The sequence below is a fragment of the Giraffa tippelskirchi genome, chromosome 1 (genome assembly GCF_054371585.1).
Source record: "Giraffa tippelskirchi isolate mGirTip1 chromosome 1, T2T-mGirTip1v1.2.pri, whole genome shotgun sequence".
In the NCBI taxonomy this organism is placed as follows: Eukaryota; Metazoa; Chordata; class Mammalia; order Artiodactyla; family Giraffidae; genus Giraffa; species Giraffa tippelskirchi.
In genome coordinates, this window is record NC_137275.1 from 30,884,039 (window position 1) to 30,906,339 (window position 22,301).

Sequence of the window (22,301 nt, forward strand, 5' to 3'; positions counted from 1 at the left end):
TTTTCTTCCAAGGAGCAAGTGTCTTTTAATTTCATGGCTGCAGTCCCCATCCACAGTGATTTTTGAGCCCAAGAAATTAAATATCTGCCACGGTTTCTATTTTTCTGCATTTGCCATGAAGTGATGGGATCAGATGCCATGATCTTAGTTTTTTTAATGTTGAGTTTTAAGCAGCACTTTACCCCAGCAATGATAGTCTAAAACCATTCTGACTTAGGACCCAGAAATGGTGTGTAAAATAGCAGCAGCTCAACCTAGGTAATGGCCACTCAAAGCCACAACTAGGAATACAGAGTTAGGTCCAAAGAAATAGCAGCATTGCCCTAGTTATGGCCAGACAAAACACTAACTTAGTACCAGGTGGCAGGGCACAGAGCACCAGTTCCAATCTCATAGAAGTCAAAGCCCTATGACATCTCATCCATGGCAAGCAGGGTACAGGAGTGATGGGGCCCCAAGTTCAGGTCTCACCACAGTGACATTTCCAGCCTCAGGAAAGATGCAAAAGCAGGGACTCTGGGCAGCTCTGTCAAATGGAATCAGTGCTGGGGAAGACTGTGGAAGTCCTCAGTAGCTAAAATTTGCACACATCTAAGATGGTGAGACTTACTGGGATTCTCTTGCTGTCCTTATCCTCATGGGGTGAAATCCCTTTGAAGGAATCTCTGCTGGTGCCAAGTTCTCTGAACTAGAGGATGGGGTGTTGGAGGTAAAATTTTTCCAAGCTTTTCTGCACAGTCATCCTCAGGTTTTGCAATCTGCCAGAGTTTCTGAAACTTCTTCATTGTAGTCCAGAACTTTCTCAAAGTAATTTACATTAGTTAGTAGTTCATTTATTGCTTTTGTTGTTTTTGTAAGGGATACAAGTGTCAGAAATTCCTAACTTTCCATCTTGTTGATGTCATCTTATCTCTAATTCCATGTCGAGGAGACTGCAGATAGGAGAAACTCTCACTTGCTTTTGTTTTTACACTAGTCTTCTCTCTTACACAATATAATTGATCTGCATGTGCAAGGTCTTTGCTTTTTGGATGGGTGACAGCATCGAGAAAACAATATTAAACACATTGTATAAACATGAACTATTCTACACTTTACCCTTTCACTTGCTTTCCACAACTGCTGACTGTTTCATATAAAGTCACTACTAGAGGCATAGGAGTTATAATTTAACATCCTGATCAATTTCTCTTTGGATATAAACAAGCAATGGCAAAAGGATACAGTAATTTTTGAAAAGCTCTGCATATGAATATGATGTCTATGAAATGGCTCTCATTTCTGTTGCTGCTACAGCTGACTTGCTACTTCAACTCTGGAAATTGTGGAAAGGTGCTGGTGTGGCCAGTGGAATATAGTCACTGGATGAATATAAAGACAATTCTGGATGAAATGGTCTCAAAGGGTCATGAGGTGACTGTTATGACATCTTCAGCTTCCATTTTTATTAATACCAGAAAAGAATTTGGTATTAAATTTGAGAATTTCCCTGTATCCATAACTAAAGATGATTTTGAGTGTGTCTTCAAGTATTTGCTTGAGAAATGGACATATATGGAAAAAGATTCATTTTTGTCATATTTTTCAGCGGTGCGAAGTTTATTATGGAAATATTCTGATATTGCCATGAAGATGTGTAAAGAACTTGTTTCAAACAAGAAACTTATGACAAAACTACAGGAATCAAGTTTTGATGTCATTCTTGCAGATGCCATTGGACCCTGTGGTGAACTGCTAGCTGAGATACTTAAAGTACCTTTAGTGTACAGTCTCCGCTTCTCTCCTGGTTTTTCAATTGAAAAGTATAGTGGGGGCCTTTCATTTCCACCATCCTACGTACCTGTTATTATGTCAGAATTAAGTGACCAAATGACATTCATGGAGAGGGTCAAAAACATGATATATGTACTTTATTTTGACTTTTGGTTCCAGACATTTAATGAGAAGAAATGGAATCAATTTTACAGTGAAGTACTAGGTAAGTCATGCTTTTAATTGGTAGTATAAAGCCCTAACTTTCCTAGTGCCTTGGAAAATGAATTTGTATAAAGTCACAAAACTTTGTCTCATAAGTGAAATGATGAAATGAAAATATAAAGTTATCTAATAAATATATAGAAATATCAAATTATAGAGTAAGGTATAACCCTGTTGCCCATTACTTGTCCAGACACTCCAGGAAGTCATAAACCACAAATTTGAAGCACTTAGGAATTTTCCAAGTAGTTATATATCCATATGAATGAACTTCCTTTTTTAATGTAAAAAAAGTCACTAGAAGCCTCATGAAATGTCTCAATAAATGAAGACAGATAGATTGGAAAACACAAATATCTGTAGCACCAGTATATAGGTAGCATTTAGAATATTTTTTCTATTTGTGTACCTTGGCTTCTGTATTATGTTATGTTGTATTATATAATGTGACATGATATGATATGCTACAATATGGTATTATATGCCATTGTTGTTGCTTAGTCATTAAGTTGGGTCCAACTCTTTGCAACCCCATGGACTGCAGCATGCCAGGCTCCTCCATCCATGGGATTCCCCAGGCAAGAATACTTGAATGGGTTGCCATTTCCTTCCCCAGGGGATCTTCCCAACCCTGGTGTTGAATCCATGTCTCCTGCATTGACAGGTGGATTCTTTACCACTGAGCCACCAGGGAAGACATGTACTATAAACATACATGTTTATTTGCTTTACCAGAATACAGACACTTTCAAGTGTCTTTGACTATACCATTCCAAGCTCCTTTCAAAAAATTAGCTAATATATTCACATGACAATATTATCATTTCATCTCTCATTGTTTTTGCTTTTCATTGTAGGAAGACAGACTACATTATCAGAGACAATGGGAAAAGCTGAAATGTGGCTCATTCGAACCTACTGGGATTTTCAATTTCCTCACCCACTACTACCAAATTTTGAATTTGTTGGAGGCCTTCACTGCAAACCTGCAAAACCCCTGCCTAAGGTTACCTATTCCTGTTTATTTTGTTTTGTTTACATTGCATTTTTCATAAGAATAATCCTACATTCTTTATTTAGATGCTCAGTTACAATGAGAGAGATGTGGGATGCTAGATAAAGTGACTTGCCAATTAGAAACTCATATATTTATTTCTATAGCAACAAGAGTATCTGAATTTCAGTATCAATACAGAATAAATTGGGATCAGTGGGAGACTTTGAGAATATGGCAGTAAAATTATGACCTTCATTATTCAGCACATAGTAAAGAATGATATTTAGAAGAATTATAAAAAAAAGAATAATTTTTAAAATGACTAGCATATTCCATAAGTAAGTGCTAATATTCAGAGAAATGGTGTAGATACAGTTTCTGCCACCTGCCACTCTACTGGAAACATAGAATACCAATAAGTAATAAAAATTGTGTGAAAGTTGCTATAATAAGGCAAAACCACAATAATAAGGAAACATCCAGCATGAATTATAGAAAGTGTCTCTGAAGCACTGATATTAAGATTAAGATCTGAAGGATGTTCAGGAATAAGTAGAAGGGATAGGACACGTGTGGAGGAAGAGTCAAAAGGAAAGCTGGTAGTATAGTAATGACAGTACCAAAGAAGTCCAAGTTTAGTTTAAATGTGAAGAGGCTGAGTAAAGAGACAGATGATGATGCCAGAGAGGTGAATTAGAGACAAGTAATCATGGAACAACAGACTGGTTTCAAATAGGAAAAGGAGTACGACAAGGCTGTATATTGTCATCCCGCTTATTTAACTTATATGCAGAGTACATCATGAGAAATGCTGGGCCAGATGAAGTACAAGCTGAAATCAAGATTGCCGGGAAAATATCAATAACCTCAGATATGCAGATGGCACCACCCTTTATGGCAGAAAGTGAAGAAGAACTAAAGAACCTCTTGGTGAAAGTGAAAGAGAAGAGTAAAAAGTTGGCTTAAAGGTCAACATTCAGAAAACTAAGATCATGGTATCCGGTCCCATCCCTTCATGGCAAATAGATAGGGAAACAGTGGCAGACTTTATTTTTGGGGGCTCCAAAATCACTGCAGATGGTGACTGCAGCCATGAAATTAAAAGATGCTTACTCCTTGGAAGGAAAGTTATGACCAGCCTAGACAGCATATTAAAAAGCAGAGACATTACTTTGCCAACAAAGGTCCATCTAGTCAAGGCTATGGTTTTTCCAGTATTCATGTATGGATGTGAGAGTTGGATTATAAAGCAAGCTGAGAGTGGAAGAATTAATGCTTTTGAACTGTGGTGTTGGAGAAGACTCTTGAGAGTCCCTTGGACTGGAAGGAGCTCCAACCAGTCCACCCTAAAGGAAATCAGTCCTGAATGTTCATTGGAAGTTGAAGCTGAAACTCCAATACTTTGGCCACCTGATACGAAGAACTGACTCATTTGAAAAGACCCTAATGCTGGGAAAGATTGAAGGCAGGAGGAGAAGGGGATGACAGAGGATGAGGTGGTTGGATGGCATCACCGACTCAATGGACTTGAGTTTGAGTATACTCCGGGAGTTGGTGATGGACAGGGAGGCCTGGCATGCTGCAGTCCGTGGGGTCGCACAGAGTCGGACTCGACTGAGTGACTGAACTGAACTGAAGCATCTAGTAGGAGCATTAGGAAGAAAACTAAAAGGATAAAGAGAGGGAGAAAGATGATCACATTACCAAAAAACCACACACAGGATGTAGTCACTGGGTTGCCTTGTAAAGGGGCAAGAGTGGAAAGGGACAACATTTAGCAGTTTGTTGTGAATTACAGGCAACAATGATGCAAAACTAGACTACGATGTTCATCGAGATATGACCACACTAACTCTTATAATAATAGGATCATCTTCATATTGTCATGGGGAAAAATAGTTTTTAGTATGAAACAAATGCCTCTGGCACTTATTCAGTGATTCTAAAGAAATATTAACTACTATAATCATTTTCATTTTGTTGCTATTCCATACTATCAATAACTCAATGTGTACCAACCACTTGGATCTAATTTCTAAACTAATGGAAACTGGTTTTCCAATACATCAAGATTATATCAATATAATCTAGCAAAGTCCTAGAAAGTATATATCCCAAGGAGTTGTTTAAAAGTAAAGTTTTTTAATTAAAAAATAAAAGTAATTAAATAATAATACATTTAACAAAATTTAAGTTAAAATATAATTTAAGACATTTAATTTAAAAGTTTTTAATGTTAACAATTTTTTTAAGGTTTGGCTATCAGATAACCAAGATGAAATGCTAAAATTCTTTTCAAAGGATTGCAGCTCTTCACCAGTGCTCTAGCTAAAAAAGACCCTTCTTCAACAATATAAATGTATGACTTAACAGTTTTAACAGTCAAATTCAGCACTTCCTAGTTTTCACATCAACATTTAAACCATTCTTCATTTGCAATCCCAGGGTTTTACAATTTACAGATTTAAAAAGATCAGTAAGTTTATTAGGACAACTGTTTTGTGTCTACACCTACACTAAAGAAAAGCCCGGTAAAGCTCCCTCTAGGAATGTGCATTTCAACATCATAGCTGTCTAAGAGAATGAGCACAGGAAAAATATAAACTGCATGTAGAAGAATAAATTCTGCACAGACCCTAAAGAGCAAATAATTTGCATCTTTTGAATTGGAAAACGTCCCATAGTTTAAAATTACAAAGAATTCCTTATGAAGGTAAGCAAGAATCTAATCTGTTTTAAATTGATATGATCTCGTTTAAATTGACTTAAGACATAAATAGGAAGAAAACAATCTTCAGCTAACTACTTTGTGATCTCTTAAGAGTTCCTTTTGTCTTCCCTTTGCTGGTGAAAAAATTAAATTGATATTTTTTTTTTGAAAATAGAACAGTCTCTCTGTGAATTGCAAATCATTTGCAACTTTCATAGTATACAAAGACTGAGATGAGATTAGTGAAGTTCTGTTCTATCTAATCCTAATTTTTTTAAAGATTTTCCCATTCTCAGTTCAGGAATAGTGTTAGTGTTATAGTAGTAGTAGTGATACTGTTATATAGTGATATATAATCTTTAGATATAGATATATAATCTATAGATAGTGACAGAGTATAGTAGTGATAGTGTTAGTAGGAGGGGAGGGAAGGAGGAGAGGAATAAGAAAAAAGAAAATATGACTAGTAGGATAATGATAACTAGTTAATAGTAGCTGTTGTTATTAAGTTGAAAACAAGATTTAAATCCAAGTCAATGATTATGAAGATTTCATTATATAAAGAAACTATTCCATCAAACTCTTAACTTTTCCATTCATTATTAGATTCTCAGAAAATTTCTGTAATTTTTTTTTATAAAGCCCACTTGACCATGATGTATGATTTTTTTATTTTAAATTTATTTAATTTTTAATTGAAGAATAATTGCTTTACAGAATTGTATTGGTTTCTGCCAAACATCAGCATGAATCAGCCGTAGGTTATATATATGTCCCTTCCCTCTTGGATGAATAACATCTCATTCTGTGTGTGTGTATGTGTATTCATTCATTGATGGATACTTGATTCTTTCCCTTGGCTACTGTGAATAATGGTACGATAAATGGTACGATAAACTTGGGATCCCTGGTAGCTCAGCTCGTAAAGAATCTGCCTGCAATTCAGGAGACCCCAGTTCAATTCCTGGGTAGGGAAGATCTCCTGGAGAAAGGAACTGCTACCCATTCTAGTATTCTGACCTGGAGAATTCCATGAACTCTATAGTCCAGGGGGTCACAAAGAGTCAAACATGACTGAGTGGACTTTCACAAACATGGGAGCATATGTATCTCTTTGCTATCTTGTTTTTATCTCTTCAGGATATGCACCAAAAATTGGAATTACCAGAGCATATAGTAGACCTATTTTTAAGTTTTTTTTTACAAACCTTCATTTTTTTTTCCATGGTGTCTTAATAAATTTACATTCCCACTGACAATGTAGAAGCATTTACTTTTCTCCACATTCTCACCAACAGTTTTCTCCTCCAGGTGGTAAACTTCTAACAGGTGTGAGGTGATAGTTCATTGTAGTTTTGATTTGAATTTCCTTGATAATTAGTGATGTTGAGCATCTTTTCATATACCTAATGGCTGTTTAGATGTCTTCTTCGGAAAATTGTCTATTTTGTTTGTTTCCCTATTCTTTAACTAATTTTTTCTTGTTGTGTTGTATGAATTACATATATATGTAACTCATATGTATATATATGGTTTCCCTGGTGGCTCAGATGGTAAAGAATTCACCTGCAATGCAGGAGACCCTGGTTCGATCCCTGGGTCAGGAAGATCTATATATGTATCTATATGTATGTGTATATATGTGTATATATATGTAAATTATACAACACAAAAAAAATTTAAAGAATGGAGAAACAAACAAAATAGACAGTTTTCCAAATAATACATCTAAATGGCCATTAAATATGAGAAAAGATGCTCAACATCACTAATTATCAAGGAAATTCAAATCAAAACTACAATGAGCTATCACCTCACATCTGTTAGAAGTTTATATAATATGGGCTTCCCTGGTGGCTCAGATGGTAAAGAATCTGCCTATAATGTGGGAGACCTGGGTTCGATCCCTGCATAGGTAAGATCCCGTGGAGGAGGGTATGGAAACCCACTCCAGTATTCTTGCCTGGAGAATCTCCATGGACAGAAGAGCATGGCCGGCTACAGTCCATGGGGTTACAAAGAATTGAACGCAACTAAGCAACTAAGCACAGCACATGTATATAATATATATTTATACATATTATGTATAAATATATATATGATATTAGCCCTTCAATACGTAGTTTGCAAAATTTTTCTTCCATTCTTTACGTATATTTTTATCTGGTTGATTGTTTCTTTTACAGTGGAGAAGCTTATAAGTTTCATGTAGTTCTACTTGTTGATTTTTCCTTTTGTCACAGTTTTGGTGTCATATCCAAAGAAAATATTTCCAAAACCAATGTCAAGGAGATTTCTTCCTATGTTTTCTTTCAGGAATGTTATAGGGTTTGGCCTTACTTTAAGTCTCTGATTCATTTTTAGTTGATTTTTGTGACAGGTGTAATAAAGGGGTCTCGTTTCACTTTTTCACATATGTTTATCCAGTTTCCTCATTGAATGTTCTTGCCTCCTTTGTTGAATATTATTTGACTATAAATGCAGGTGGGGTTTAAATTTATTTATTTATTTATTTTAATTGGAGGCTACTTACTTTACAATATTGTGGTGGGTTTTGCCATACATTGACATGAATCAGCCATGAGTGTACATGTGTTCCCCATTCTGAATCCCCCTCCCACCTCCCTCCCCATCCCATCCCTCAGGTTTGTCCCAGTGCACCGGCTTTGAGTGCCCTGTTTCATGCATCAAACTTGGACTGGTGATCTATTTCACATATGGTAATATGCATGTTTCAATGCTATTTTCTCAAATCACCCCACCCTCGCCTTCTCCCACAGGGTCTAAAAGTCTGTTCTTTACATCTGTATCTCTTTTGCTGTCTCGCATATAGTTACCATCTTTCTAAATTCCATATATATGTGTTAATATACTATACTGGTGTTTTTCTTTCTGACTTACTTCACTCTATATAATAGGTTCCATTTTCATCCACCTAATTAGAACTGATTCAAATGCATTCTTTTCAACAGCTGAGTAATATTTTATTGTGTATATGTACCACAGCTTTCTTATCCATTCATCTTCTGATGAACATCTAGGTTGCTTCCATGTCCTAGCTATTGTAAACAGTGCTGTGATGAACATTGGGGTACACGTGTCTCTTTCAATTCTGGTTTCCTCAGTGTGTATGCCCAGCAGTGGGCTTGCTGGGTCATATGACAGTTCTATTTCCAGTTTTTTAAGGAATCTCCACACTGTTCTCCATAGTGGCTGTACTAGTTTGCATTCCCACCAACAATGTAAGAGGGTTCCTTTTCGTCCGCACCCTCTCCAGCATTTATTGTTTGTAGGTATTTTGATAGCAGCCATTCTGACCGGCATGAGATGGTACCTCATAGTGGTTTTGATTTGCATTTCTCTGATAATGAGTGATGCTGAGCATATTTTCCTGTATTTGTTAGCCATCTGTATGTCTTCTTTGGAGACATGTCTGTTTAGTTCTTTAGCCCATCTTTTGATTGGGTCATTTATTTTTCTGGAATTGAGCTGCAGGAGCTACTTGTATATTTTTGAGATTAATTCTTTGTCAGTTGCTTCATTTGCTATTATTTTCTCCCATTCTTAAAGCTGTCTTTTCACCTTGTTTATAGTTTCCTTTGTTGTGCAAAAGCTTCTAAGTTTAATTAGGTCCCATTTGTTTATTTTTGCTTTTATTTCCATTAATCTGGGAGGTGGGTCATAGAGGATCTTGCTGTGATTTACATCAGAGAGTGTTTTACCTATGTTTTCCTCTAGGAGTTTTATAGTTTGTGGTCTTACACTTAGATCTTTAATCCATTTTGAGTTTATTTTTGTGTATGGTGTTAGAAAGTGTTCTAGTTTCATTCTTTTACATGTGGTTGACCAGTTTTCCCAGCACCACTTGTTAAAGATTGTCTTTTCTCCATTGTACATTCTTGACTTCTTTATCAAAGATAACTTGTCCATAGGTGCATGGATTTACCTCTGGGCTTTCTATTTTGTTCCATTGATCTATATTTCTGTCTTTGTGCCAGTACCTTACTGTCTTGATGACTGTAGCTTTGTAGTATAGTCTGAAATCAGGCAGGTTGATTCCTCCAGTTCCATTCTTCTTTCTCAAGATTGCTTTGGCTAGTTGAGGTTTTTTTGTATTTCCATACAAATTGTGAAATTATTTGTTCTAGTTCTCTGAAAAATACTGTTGGTAGCTTGATAGGGACTGCATTGAATCTATAGATTGCTTTGGGTAGTATACTCATTTTCACTATATTGATTCTTCTGACCCATTGAACATGGTATATTTCTCCATCTATTTGTGTCATATTTGATTTCTTTCATCAGTGTTTTATAGTTTTCTATATATAGGTCTTTTGTTTCTTTAGATAGATTTATTCTTAAGTATTTAATTCTTTTCATTGCAATGGTGAATGGAATTGTTTCCTTAATTTCTCTTTCTGTTCTCGCATTGTTAGTGTATAGGAATGCAAAGGATTTCTGCATGTTAACTTTATATCCTGCAACTTTACTATATTCATTGATTAGCTCTAGTAATTTTCTGGTGGTATCTTTAGGGTTTTCTATGTAGAGGTCCATGTCATCTGCAAACAGTGAGAGTTTTACTTCTTTTTAAATATGGATTCCTTTTATTTCTTTTTCTTCTCTGATTGCTATGGCTAGGACTTCCAAAACTATGTTGAATAGTAGTGATGAGAGTGGGCACCCTTGTCTTGTTCCTGACTTTAGGGGAAATGCTTTCAATTTTTCACCATTGAGGATAATGTTTGCTGTGGGTTTATCATATACGGCTTTTATTATGTTGAGGTATATTCCTTCTATGCCTGCTTTTTGGAGTGTTTTTATCATAAATGAATGTTGAATTTTGTCAAAGGCTTTCCCTGTAAATGCAGGGTTTTAATTCTGGATCCTGTATTCTGTTCCACTGATCTATTTGTCTTTTTTAGGCCTGTGCCATATTGTTTTAAACATCATAGATTTGTACTATTTGAAATTGTGAGATATGATGCCTTTGGCTTTGGGTAGTGTCAATATTTTAAAAATATTACCTCTTGAGATCATGAACACAAAGATGACTTTCCATTTATTTGTGCTTTATTCTATTTCTTTCTACAAAGTGTTATAATTATCACTATACAGATCTTTCACTTCATTGGTTAAACTTATTTCTAGTTATTTTCTAGTTTTTGACCCAATTGTGAATGGGATAGGTTTTTTTCAGATGTTTCATTATTATTATTTAGAAATCCAACTGACATTTTTTTCAACCTTACTGTTAATCATAGCAATGCAAATTAAAATATGTTTCAAACATCAAATTTAGCAAAAACTTTAAAAGCATACAATATTCAGTGCTATTTAAGTACATTGTGCTTGAAGGCTCAGTCATTTTGGTGCATGGACTTAGATGTCTTGTGGCATGTGGGGTCTTAATTCCCAGATGAGGAATCGAATCCATGTACGCTGCATTGGCAGATGGATTCTTAATCACTGGACCACCAGGGAAGTCCTTATAATGTGAACTTTAATACAACTAATTCCCTTATGCTAATTTTCTATCCCACAACTTTACTGAAGTTGCCAATTAGTTCATATTTTTGGCTGAATCTCTGGGATTTTCTGTATTAAAATATATATATATCACTTGCAAAAGAAATGATAATTTTACTTCTTCCTTCCTGAGTTGGATGTCTTATTTCTTTGTCTTGCCTAGTTACTCTAGCTAGGACTTCTAATACTATAATATGTGTAATGAGTGTAAGAGTGGGCATCCTTGTCTTCTTCCTGATATTAGAGAAAAAGCTTTCAAATTTTCACTGTTGAACATGATGCTAACTTTGGGTTTGTTATATATGACTTATGTTGAAATATGTTCCTTCTACAGTCACAGTGTTGAGGGTTTTCATCAGGAAAGAATGTTGCATCTTGTCAAATGTTATTCCACATCTATTAGCATGAACAAGTTATTTTAAATTTCATTTTATTAATGGAATATATTACAATAATTGATTTCGGTACATTGAGCCATCCTTTGCATCCCAGGAATAAATCTCATCTGGTCACAGTATGTAATCCTTTCAATGTGTTCTTGAATTGGACTTCCAGATATTTGGATGAGAATTTTTGCATCTATATTCATATCCTTATTGATTTGGTATAAAGGTAACACTGGTCTTGTAGAATGAGTTTCAGAAGTGTTCCTTCTCTTTAATTTTTTGGAATAGTTTTTGAAGAACTGACATTAATTATTTTTTAAATATTTCATCTAATTTGTCAGTGAAGCCATTGAGGTCTGGGGGTTTTCTCTGTTGGGAGGTTTTTGAAACTAAGTGAATATCTTTAGCTATTATGACTGTCAAGATTTTCTAGTTCTTCCTGATTCAGTCTTGATAGACTGTGTGTTTCTAGAAATTTATTCATTCTTCTTGGTAATATAATTTTTTGTATATAATTCTACACAATAATCTCTTAAGAGCCTATGTAGTTGTAGTAACAGTTGTAATGTCTCCGCTTTCATTTCTAATTTAATTTATATGAGTCTTTTTCTTTCCTTTGTTAGTCTAGCTAAAGCTTGTTATTTTTGTTTATTTTTTGAAAAGACAGAGAGAGACAAATACTATATGATATCCCTTATATGTGGAATCTTAAAAAGTCAAACTTTTAAAAACAGAGAGTAATATTAATACGATGGTTACCAGGATCTGTGGGGTAGGAGAATAGAAGAGATGTCTTTCAAGAGTGCAAACTTGCCTCTCATAGAAAAATTAATCCTGGAGATCTAAGGTACAGAACAGTGAATATAGACAACTGCTGCTGCTGCTAAGTCGCTTCAGTCGTGTCCGACTCTGTGTGACCCCATAGACGGCAGTCCACCAGGCTCCACCATCCCTGGGATTCTCCAGGCAAGAACACTGGAGTGGGTTGCCATTTCCTTCTCCAATGCAACAATAGACAACAATATTATATTATAGACAACAATATTATATTGTAATCATCAACTTTGCTAAGAGACTACATCTTAATTAATTATTCTAATCACAAAAAGAAATGATAATTATGCAGCATGATAGAGGCACAAAATATCATGAAAATGACAATTCTATTACAATATATAAATGTATAAAATCAATATATTATACACATTAAATAATGTTTTATGTAAAATGTATTTCATCTTTGAACAGAGCATGTGAATTTTAAACTATTTCTTGACAGTGAAAATGAGTACATCTTACTTCATTTTTCTAATTTTTTGTGTTTTGCATATTTTTTCACCATGAGCTCATATTTATTTTCATAAAGATGTCAAAAAGTGAGAATAAACACTCCATATCGGTGATTAATTATTAAATAAAAGAACTTCTCCAATAATATGATAGGGATCCATTTTCCACGGAAAAGATAAGCAGCTTTGGGTAGCAAGAGAATGAGACAAAACAATGAAGACAGGTAAATTTAAAAGCTGCTATAGGTCCCTGGAAATACACACAATACCTGGATGGACCATGTTAAATCATAGGAAAGTTCAGTGAACTTAATGTTGAAACTGATATCAGGGTGACATTATACTTTCAAAGAATGTACTACACAATACAGTCAGCAAGGTTAAAGTTTGAAAAAAAATCCTTTTATTCTTTCTGTAAAAAATACTTTTTAAAAGAAGTTTAATGACAATAGTTACGATCAGAAAATAAATACTTTATGGTGAAAGAGTTGGGTCATTGTTTACCATAAAGAAAAGAATAATGAGTTTGAAACAGAAAAGAGAAATTTGAAAGATTAATATATGATTTTGACCAAATATCCAGGAAAATTTTCCCTCTATATTTTTTTTTGTAATAAAGTGCACCGAATGATGTGGAATTATTTTAATGTAGAGAGTTATGATTTTTTACTTGGGAAAGTATGAAGGACAAAGTGACAAAATAATTATGAAGCAATTCCAAGTGAATACAGCTTCTCCAGGAGCTGTGTTTAGCTTGATGTGAACTACTCAAAACGTGACCAGATCTCTGCTGCAGAAAGCCCTGAGGCACTTCTCACACTGTGGGAAAGGTGCTCCCTGGAAAACTCGGTGAGGTGATGATGATGGTCCCTCACAGCCGTTGCACATAGGACATCCTACTGTGACATCAATTACACAAAATGAGTTCATGGCAAAGGGTATCATATGTAAACAAAACCAGTGATAATGTTATTCAAATCTGTGAGTACACAAGTACCCATCTGGGTTATAAAAGATCTCATAGTATGAAACTGTTGGATTATAAATAGTCCTCATCAGACTGTTTCGCAGAAACTTCAAACTACAATACCAGACTTCTCACTGTCACTGATAAGTAATATAGAAAGAGAATTAGGAAAATTGTGACAAAGTTTAAGATAAGGAACAAGGATTATAGAGCTATAGAATGACAGACATAAAGTGATTCTAATCATAATTTTTTTTCAGTGCTAATAGCCATGGAAATGAAATATGAATGACTATGCTAAAATAATTCTGCCTGGAAAAAAACAATTTAATAGAACTATAATAAAAAATAAGGGTGAGATAAATCCTGCAGTGTAACTTTCTTCCAAGAATCTATGTTAGTAATTAATAACATTATAGATGAAGAGTTTGAGTCTAACAGTAATCTTAGTCTAAACAGTAATTGTTTAACAGTATCTCCTCATCACTAGTGGCTCAGATAGTAAAGAATCCACCTGCAGTGCTGGAGACCTGGGTTCAATCCCTGGGTTGGGAAGATCCCTTGGAGGAGGGCATGGCATACCACTCCAGTATTCTAGCCTGGAGAATCCCCATGGACAGAGGAGCCTGGTGGGCTACAGTCCATAGGATTGCAAAGAGTTGGACACAACTGAAGTGACTAAGCACACCTCATCACTATTGTGTACTGGCTCTATCTCATTTCTTGCTTGTACATACACACAAGTGCACAAATACACACAATAGAAAAAATTGACCTCATATGACACATCTTCTTCCAAAGGACCTCAGAAATTAGGTCTGGTGAAAAAAAAAAAAAACACACCCATTACTTAAAAGATTACAGAGTTTCCTCAAAAAACTAAATGACCATATGATCCAGAAATTCCTCTTCTGGGCATATATCCAAAAAGAATTGAAATGAGAATCCCAACGAGATATTTGCACACCATGTGCATGAAAGCACTATCCACTAGAGACAAGGAGTGAAGCAACTCAAGCGTCCATCAACAGATAAATCCATAAACAAAATGTGATATCTACAAACAATAAAATATTATTCGGCCATTAAAAAGAAATATGACACATGGCATATCATGCGTGAACTTTAAATGAAATAAGACAGTCCAAAAAGTCAAATACTAAATAATTCAACTTATATGAGGTATCTAGACTAATCAAATTTGTAGAAACATAGAGAGCACTGGAGTTTGCCAGAGGCCGGAGAAAGAGGAAAATGGAGTTTCTTAGTGGGATCAAAGTTCCAGTCTTTCAAGATGAAGACTTCTGGAGACTGGTTGCACAACATGAATATACTTAACACTACTGAACCATAAAGGATTCCCTGGTAGCTCATCTGATTCCCCCTGGAGAAGGGAATGGCAGCCGATTTCAGTATTCTTGCTTGGAGAATTCCATGGACAGAGGAACCCAGTGGAATACACCCCATGGGGTCAGAGTCAGACATGACTGAGTGACTAACATTTGACTTGACTAACATGTGACTTGACCTGACTGAATCATTTAGGAGTGATTAAGATGGCAAATTTATCTTACGTGTATTTTACTACACTTTTTAAAAAGCCACTACTCTAATAATTCTTCAAAAGTTTAGACGTTCTCTCTTTAGCTCTTTGTAGGCATCCTTTAAGTAATGTTTGCTATGTTGTTGCTCTTTTGTGATGGAGCAAATTCTTTTTTATAGGAAATGGAAGAATTTGTCCAGAGCTCTGGAGAAAATGGTATTGTGGTGTTTACTTTGGGGTCAATGATCACTAACATGACAGAAGAAAGAGCCAATACAATTGCATCAGCCCTTGCCCAGATTCCACAAAAGGTACATATAGTAATTTAAAAGTGTCAACTATTTAATGGGTCTCTTAAATAATGTAAAAAATCTGATTACAAATATATCCTGCAAGAAAAATAAACTATTATGATAGCTCCAACTTATCTCAAAATAAACATGTAGATTATTAGTAATTTGCCACTAATATTTTGGCAATAGAATCAAGACCACCTACCAATTTCTTAAATAGTTAAATTTGTCAAGGAAAATCTCATTTGTCTATGGCATCATGTGTGAAATCTCCTGATTGCATGTCATACCTGATTTAACATAACAATTAAGTATGTAAAATGTGTGCATTCCTGTTCAGGCCAATGCATTAGTAGTTTTTACTTAAAATCTCTGATCCTTATTTCCTTATCTGTCATACACAAGACATTTATCTAGATGTCTTTAAACCTGTACAAAATTCTAATGCTAGAACTGTGAAGTTTAACTTATGGAATAAGGTATTTCCTTTACTCTAACAGGTGTTATGGAGATACAGTGGCAAAAAACCAGACACGTTAGGACCCAATACTCGGCTGTATGACTGGATCCCCCAGAACGACCTTCTTGGTGAGACTTGGTAGAACAAATATTGAAAAGAAGACCGAGCAGCTGAGCAGACTGATAGCACTTCAACACAAAACAAACTTATTGAGTATTTATTATTGAAAAACTTGAAAAGAAAAAGTTACTTCCTCATTGTTATTTCCAGCCTTAGGTGAAAAAAAAAAAAAAAGAAAATATAGAAATTCTCATTTCATTATACACAGTACATTTCTTTCATGCACAAATCAAAAATCTTTATTTTAACTGATATTACTTCTCACAGTGAAATCTTAAATAACTTTGTGGATTGTTGTTCTGTCTCTGAACTCTCTCTTTGCACTTGTCCACTCTATAGGGATATTTTAAATGCTACTAAAATATAACAGCTCATCTTTTATTAACAGTAGTTCTCCATTTTCTATAATAAAAAATATATATAATCTTATTTTATAGTAGAGTCTTGTTGGTTACCTATTTTAAATATAGCAGTGTGTACCTGTCAATCCAAAACCCCCAGTCTGTCCCTCCCCACCCCACACATCCCCCCTGAAAAGAATGAATTCATTCTCTAAATCTGTGAGTCTGTTCCTGTTAAATAATTAATTTCATTTGTATCACAATATTTTTCTTGAAAAATTACACATTTTAGGATAAAATACAGCTTTTCCATCCTCGAGTTCTAGTACCACTAGTATTACCCTTCCTTTGGACTTGACACCCTTCCTATCCAACTAAATGTCTTCAAGATTTCTTTAATAGACTATATTTCTGACATGCCCTCCCTGTTTGTTTGTTTTGATGTGATTGTTGTTCATGTGGTTTCTTTTATCCAGAATGTTCTTTCAATTTGTTTACCTGCCAATCTTGAATTTGTGAAGTTCAAGTGACAAAGCTCTTCTTTTAGGAAGCCTTCACTTAACCTCTCCAGCAGACTCAGTGGATTCTTGCTCAGAGTTCTGATAGCAATTTAAATGAAGTTTCCTGTGTATAATCATCTGTTATCTAAAATACATTGTTTCTTTCAGTGCTTTCTGGTACTCATTTTATTTCTAAGACTCAATTAATAATTTTACTGAAATTCATTCAATCCTAGGTCATCCAAAAACCAAAGCCTTTATAACTCATGGTGGAACCAATGGCATTTACGAGGCCATCTACCATGGGATCCCTATGGTGGGCCTTCCTTTGTTTGCTGATCAACCTGATAACATCGCTCATATGAAGGCCAAGGGAGCAGCTGTCAGAGTGGACTTGGAAACAATGTCAACAAGAGATTTGCTTAATGCATTGAACGAAGTCATTAATAATACTTCGTGAGTACATATATATATGTATATATGTATATGTGTATATATACACATATATATATATTACTATATACTATTTCTAGAGAAGTTCTCTTGAGAAGACATGGGAGGCAGCAAGGAGTTGTCACATAAAAACAGAGGAGTAAGATTTGCTCAGTTTTGAAAACAGTCAACAATAGCCTATTGTGTCACCTTAAGTTTTTCCCATGGTTGTAGGGAAAAGGTTTGTCAAAGGCTCAAGGATGGTGGATAAATTTTGAAAGAACTTATTAGATTGAGAAGAATCCCTCAAAGGTAACCAGGATTAAGAGGAAGAACTGAGAACAAAGCTAAACTAGGGAACCATGAATGCTATGAGGACTCATCTGCATACTTTCTTTCAGCATGTAAAATCCACAAATGTTTTAAATTCTTCTAAAATGGCTTAATTTTAATAAATCACTGTGACATAATTCATCTCAAATTCCCATTACATTAAGACTTTCAAGGTAGCTCAGAAAGTAAAGAATCTGCTTGCAATGCAGGAGACCTGGGTTCAATCCCTGGGTCACGAAGATCCCCTGAAGAAGTGAATAGCAGCCGACTCCAGTATTCTTGCCTGGAGAATTCCATGGACAGAGGAGCCTGGTGGGCTACAGTTGGTGGGGTCGCAAAGAGTCAGGCATGACTGAACAACTAACACTTCCACTTTGTACTTCCTTATAGTCTTTCCCTACCGTATTAGAAAAATATTAACAAAACCCTGCCCTCTTCTCAAAAACGCAGTGCTTCCACTGTGTTTTTTACAGAACAGGCCTTCGTTTTTTCCCAGCATCAGGGTCTTTTCTAATGAGTCTGCCCTTCGCATCAAGTGGCCAAAATATTGAAGCTTCAGCTTCAGCATCAGTCCTTCCAGTGAGTATTCAGGGTTGATGTCTTTTAAGATTGGCTGGCTTGATCTCCTTGCAGTCCAAGGGATTCTCAAGAGTCTCCTCCAACACCACAATTCAAAAACGTAAATTTTTTGGCCTTCAGTCTTCTTGATGGTCCAAGTCTCACATTTGTACATGACTACTGGAAAAACCATAGCTTTGACTACATGGACCTTTGTTGGCAAAGTGATGTCTCTGCTTTTTAAAATGCTGTCTAGATTTGTCATAGCTTTTCTTCTAATAAGCAAACATCTTTTAATTTTGTGGTTGCAGTCACCATCCACAGTGAATTTGGAGCCCAAAAAAATAAAATCTGCTTTTTTAAAGTCACTGCTTTCACTTTCTCCCCCTTCTATTTGCCTTGAAGTGATGGGACCTGATGCCATGATCTTAGTTTCTTGAATGTTGAGTTTTAAATCAGCTTTTTCACTCTCCTCTTTTACCCTCATCAAGAGGCTCTTTAGTTCCTCTTCTCTTTTTGCCCTTAGAGTAATAACTTCATCTGCATCTATGAGGTTGTTGATGTTCCTCCTGACAATCTTGATTCCAGCTTGTAATTCATCTAGTCTGTCAATTCACATGATGTTCTCTGCATGGAAGTTAAAAAAGCAGGGTGACAATATAGAGCCTTGAGATACTCCTTTCCCAATTTTGAAGTAGTCCATTTTTCCATGTCTGGTTCTAACTATTGCTTCTTGACCTGCATACAGGTTTCTTAGGAGATAGGTAAGGTAGTCTGGTACTCCCATCTCTCTAAGAATTTTGCACATTTTGTTGTGAGCCACACAGTCAAAGGCTTTGGCGTAGTCAATTAAGTAGAACTAGATGTTTTTCTGGAAATCACTTGCTTTCTCCATGATGAAGCAAATGTTGGCAATTTGATCTCTGGTTCCTCTATCTTTTCTAAACCCAGCTTGTACATCTGGAAGTTCCTGGTTCACATTGCTGAAGTCCAAATTGAAGGATTTTGGTTATAACCTTGCTAATATATGAAATAAGCACAGCTGTATGGTAGTTTGAACATTCTTTGACATTGCCCTTCTTTGGGATTGGAATGAAAACTGACTTTTTCTGTCCTGTGGCCACTGCTGAGTTTTCCAAATCTGTTGATATATTGAGTGCAGCACTTTAACAGCATCATCTTTTAGGATTTGAAATAGTTTAGCTGGAATTCTATTACGTCCACTAGTTTTGTTCATAGTAATGCTTCCTAAGGCCCACTTGATTTCACACTCCAGGCTTTCTGTAGCCTTTCCCTTCTCCAGGGGATCTTCCCAACCCAGGGATTGAACCCAGGTCTCCCACTTTGCAGACAGATTCTTTACCAGCTGAGCCACATGGGAAGCCCAAGAATACTGGAGTGCATAGAATACTGGAATAGGTAGCCTATCCCTTCTCCAGAGGATCTTCCCGACCCAGGAATTGAACCAGGGCCTCCTGCGTTGCAGGCAGACTGTTTACCAACTGAGCTATGAGGGAAGCCCAAGAATATCCCTAAGAATCAATGTATTATTCCTTCAGATAATCAGAAAAGATACTATTCCTAACATTCCATTTGACAATGAAAAAAAGCAGGCAATCAGAGTTAAGATTCAAACCAAGGCACTTCACTTCCACACTTCTAAATGTTACTTCACTAATATGATGTCAACATCAACTCCTGAGCAGCACTGCCTGGACATGTCCCTGAACCTCATCATGGATATGTCTCCTATTTCTGGCTTATGATAATATTTTAAAATCTATCCACCAGAATCTATTACCAACTCCTTACTGGATAGCTCAAACTTTGAACACTCAAAATATGTATTTCCTTTCTCTTTTCTGGCCTTTGGGACTTAATACATTCATTCTTTAAATTACAAATTCTTCTCTTTCCAATTTTCTTTTTTTTCATAGCTTGAAATCCTACGCATTTAATAAATTGTATTACATAAAATAAGGTCTCTAATCAACTCTGAGGGAAATAATCTGTATTTCTTCCACTCTATGAAGCACTGAATTTTACCATCTGTATGAAAATGTTACATATTTATCTTTTCTAGTTCATTCTATAAACTGATGTCTATTTGATTTTTCTTCAGATATAAAGAGAATGCGATGTGGTTATCAACCATTCAACGTGATCAGCCTATGAAGCCCCTGGACCGAGCAGTCTTCTGGATCGAGTTCGTCATGCGCCACAGAGGAGCCAAGCACCTGCGACCTGCTGCCCACAAGCTCACCTGGCTCCAGTACCACTCTCTGGACGTGATCGGGTTCCTGCTGGCTTGTGTGGCAACTGCTGCATTTGTCATCACAAAGTGTTATCTATTTTGTTACCGAAAGTTTCTTAAAACAGGAAAGAAGAAGAGGGAGTAGCTGTATGTGAGGCCTGAAGCAGATATGCCGCATACCTGGAAATCTTCTAGCTAATTCCAACAGGAAGGAGTTAAGGCTCCCATCCTCTTGTGACAAAATGGCTAGTCACAGTTTAGCACCTCAGATCAAAATTAGTTTTTAAGGGATTTTTCTATACTTAAGAGTAGAAATATGTCATTCCAGAGGAAGTTAAATAAAAATAAAACTATGTGAGTATACATTGAAATTCATATTTTTATTTTATTCATTTTAATTCAAAAGTTATACAAAAATTATTGAATATAACAATGTTTTACATATTGTGCATAGAAACAAGTTTATTTATAGTATCCATGTTATTTTGTAGATATTCAGAATATTTTAATGCAGAATTTTATAGTTTTATCTTGCTACAGAAACTGTACAATAATCAGAATTGTGTTGATTCACTTTTTTGTTTCATTTGTGAGACCAGTAACACTTCTTGCTTTTCACTGTGCATCCAGCCTCACTATTACTTCTTATCTAAAGCCATGATGTAACATTTGCCTTCATCCAGTTTAACTCATTTCCCAGTGGAATGCTTGTGGAATTAGAAATATAGTCTCTGCTACCTGCTTCCTGTTAAAAAAAAAAACAAACTGAGATATTTGGGAAAATCTTTGATATTGTGACCTAATTATTTTTGCCTCATCACCTTTAAAAATAATCACTTTATCTCTTTCACTTCCATATTCAGCCTTCAATAATGGATGTAGATCTCAACTGTATTTTAAGATAACATAATAAATGGTCTTACTGAATTTTCATTTTCTTCAAATGCACGTGAATATATATGTATATAAGCCTAGGCACATTATGACTGGCATAATAACAATGAGCAGAATACAAAAATTATGTAAGTTTCTTGGAAATTGATAAATCAAATGAAAGCAATTACATGTAACAGAAAAAGGACTGGTAGTCACTGTACAATGAGAACTACTACAAATCTCCAAAGAAAAGTCAACCAGCCCAATATGAATATGAATATATGAAGTATATTTACAGGAAATTCACAGAAGTTAACTGGCCAGCGACACATAAAAGGTGTCAATGGTCACCGATTCTTTATGAAATGGAAATTAAGTCAATAAACTACTTTCCTATAGATGATTTGTAAAACAAATTATATGGGAGGACTATTTTTCTGGAAGTATAATGTGGAAATACCTTTTTAAAAAAAATTTAAACATAATGCTGATATTGCCACTCTACATCTAGATATCTGCCATGTAGAAAGACTTGCACATGTTCATAACTATATTCTGAACATTCCCAGTAGCATTTAAATGGCTATCAGCTAATGAACACACTCATCTACAACAAGTATGGGGCATATAGGTAAGAGAGAAAATAGATTATGGGTAATGTTGGTGAATACTGCCATTCCACATTGCTAAATAAAAATCAAGTTGCAGAAATTATAAAAAATAAGCATGACTCTCT

The 22,301-nt window shown here is 35.4% G+C and overlaps 1 protein-coding gene across 5 annotated transcripts; it reads left to right on the forward strand.

The window, feature by feature from the left end:
• The first annotated feature begins 1,248 nt into the window (after positions 1-1,248).
• On the forward strand, positions 1,249-20,834 carry LOC145514648 (UDP-glucuronosyltransferase 2B4-like). Of its 5 annotated transcripts, XM_081513077.1 has the most exons (7): positions 1,258-1,568; positions 1,920-1,978; positions 2,835-2,983; positions 15,578-15,709; positions 16,192-16,279; positions 17,349-17,568; positions 20,558-20,834. In XM_081513077.1, exons 1-7 carry the CDS (start codon positions 1,258-1,260, stop codon positions 20,832-20,834), a joined length of 1,236 nt encoding a protein of 411 aa, XP_081369203.1. The 5 variants fall into 5 exon arrangements, with proteins under 5 accessions (XP_081369161.1, XP_081369182.1, XP_081369203.1 ...); XM_081513035.1 differs by having other exon boundaries at positions 1,249-1,978; XM_081513067.1 differs by lacking the exon at positions 1,920-1,978 and having other exon boundaries at positions 1,258-1,726.
• The last annotated feature ends 1,467 nt before the right edge of the window (positions 20,835-22,301 follow it).

Excerpts from the sequence above, each read along its gene's own strand:
- LOC145514648 (XM_081513035.1), top strand. The coding sequence starts at position 1,249 with ATGAATATGATGTCTATGAAATGGCTCTCATTTCTGTTGCTGCTACAG. Across the intron at positions 15,710-16,191 it reads TTGCCCAGATTCCACAAAAG|GTGTTATGGAGATACAGTGG; the intron begins GTACATATAGTA and ends TTACTCTAACAG. Across the intron at positions 17,569-20,557 it reads GAAGTCATTAATAATACTTC|ATATAAAGAGAATGCGATGT; the intron begins GTGAGTACATAT and ends ATTTTTCTTCAG.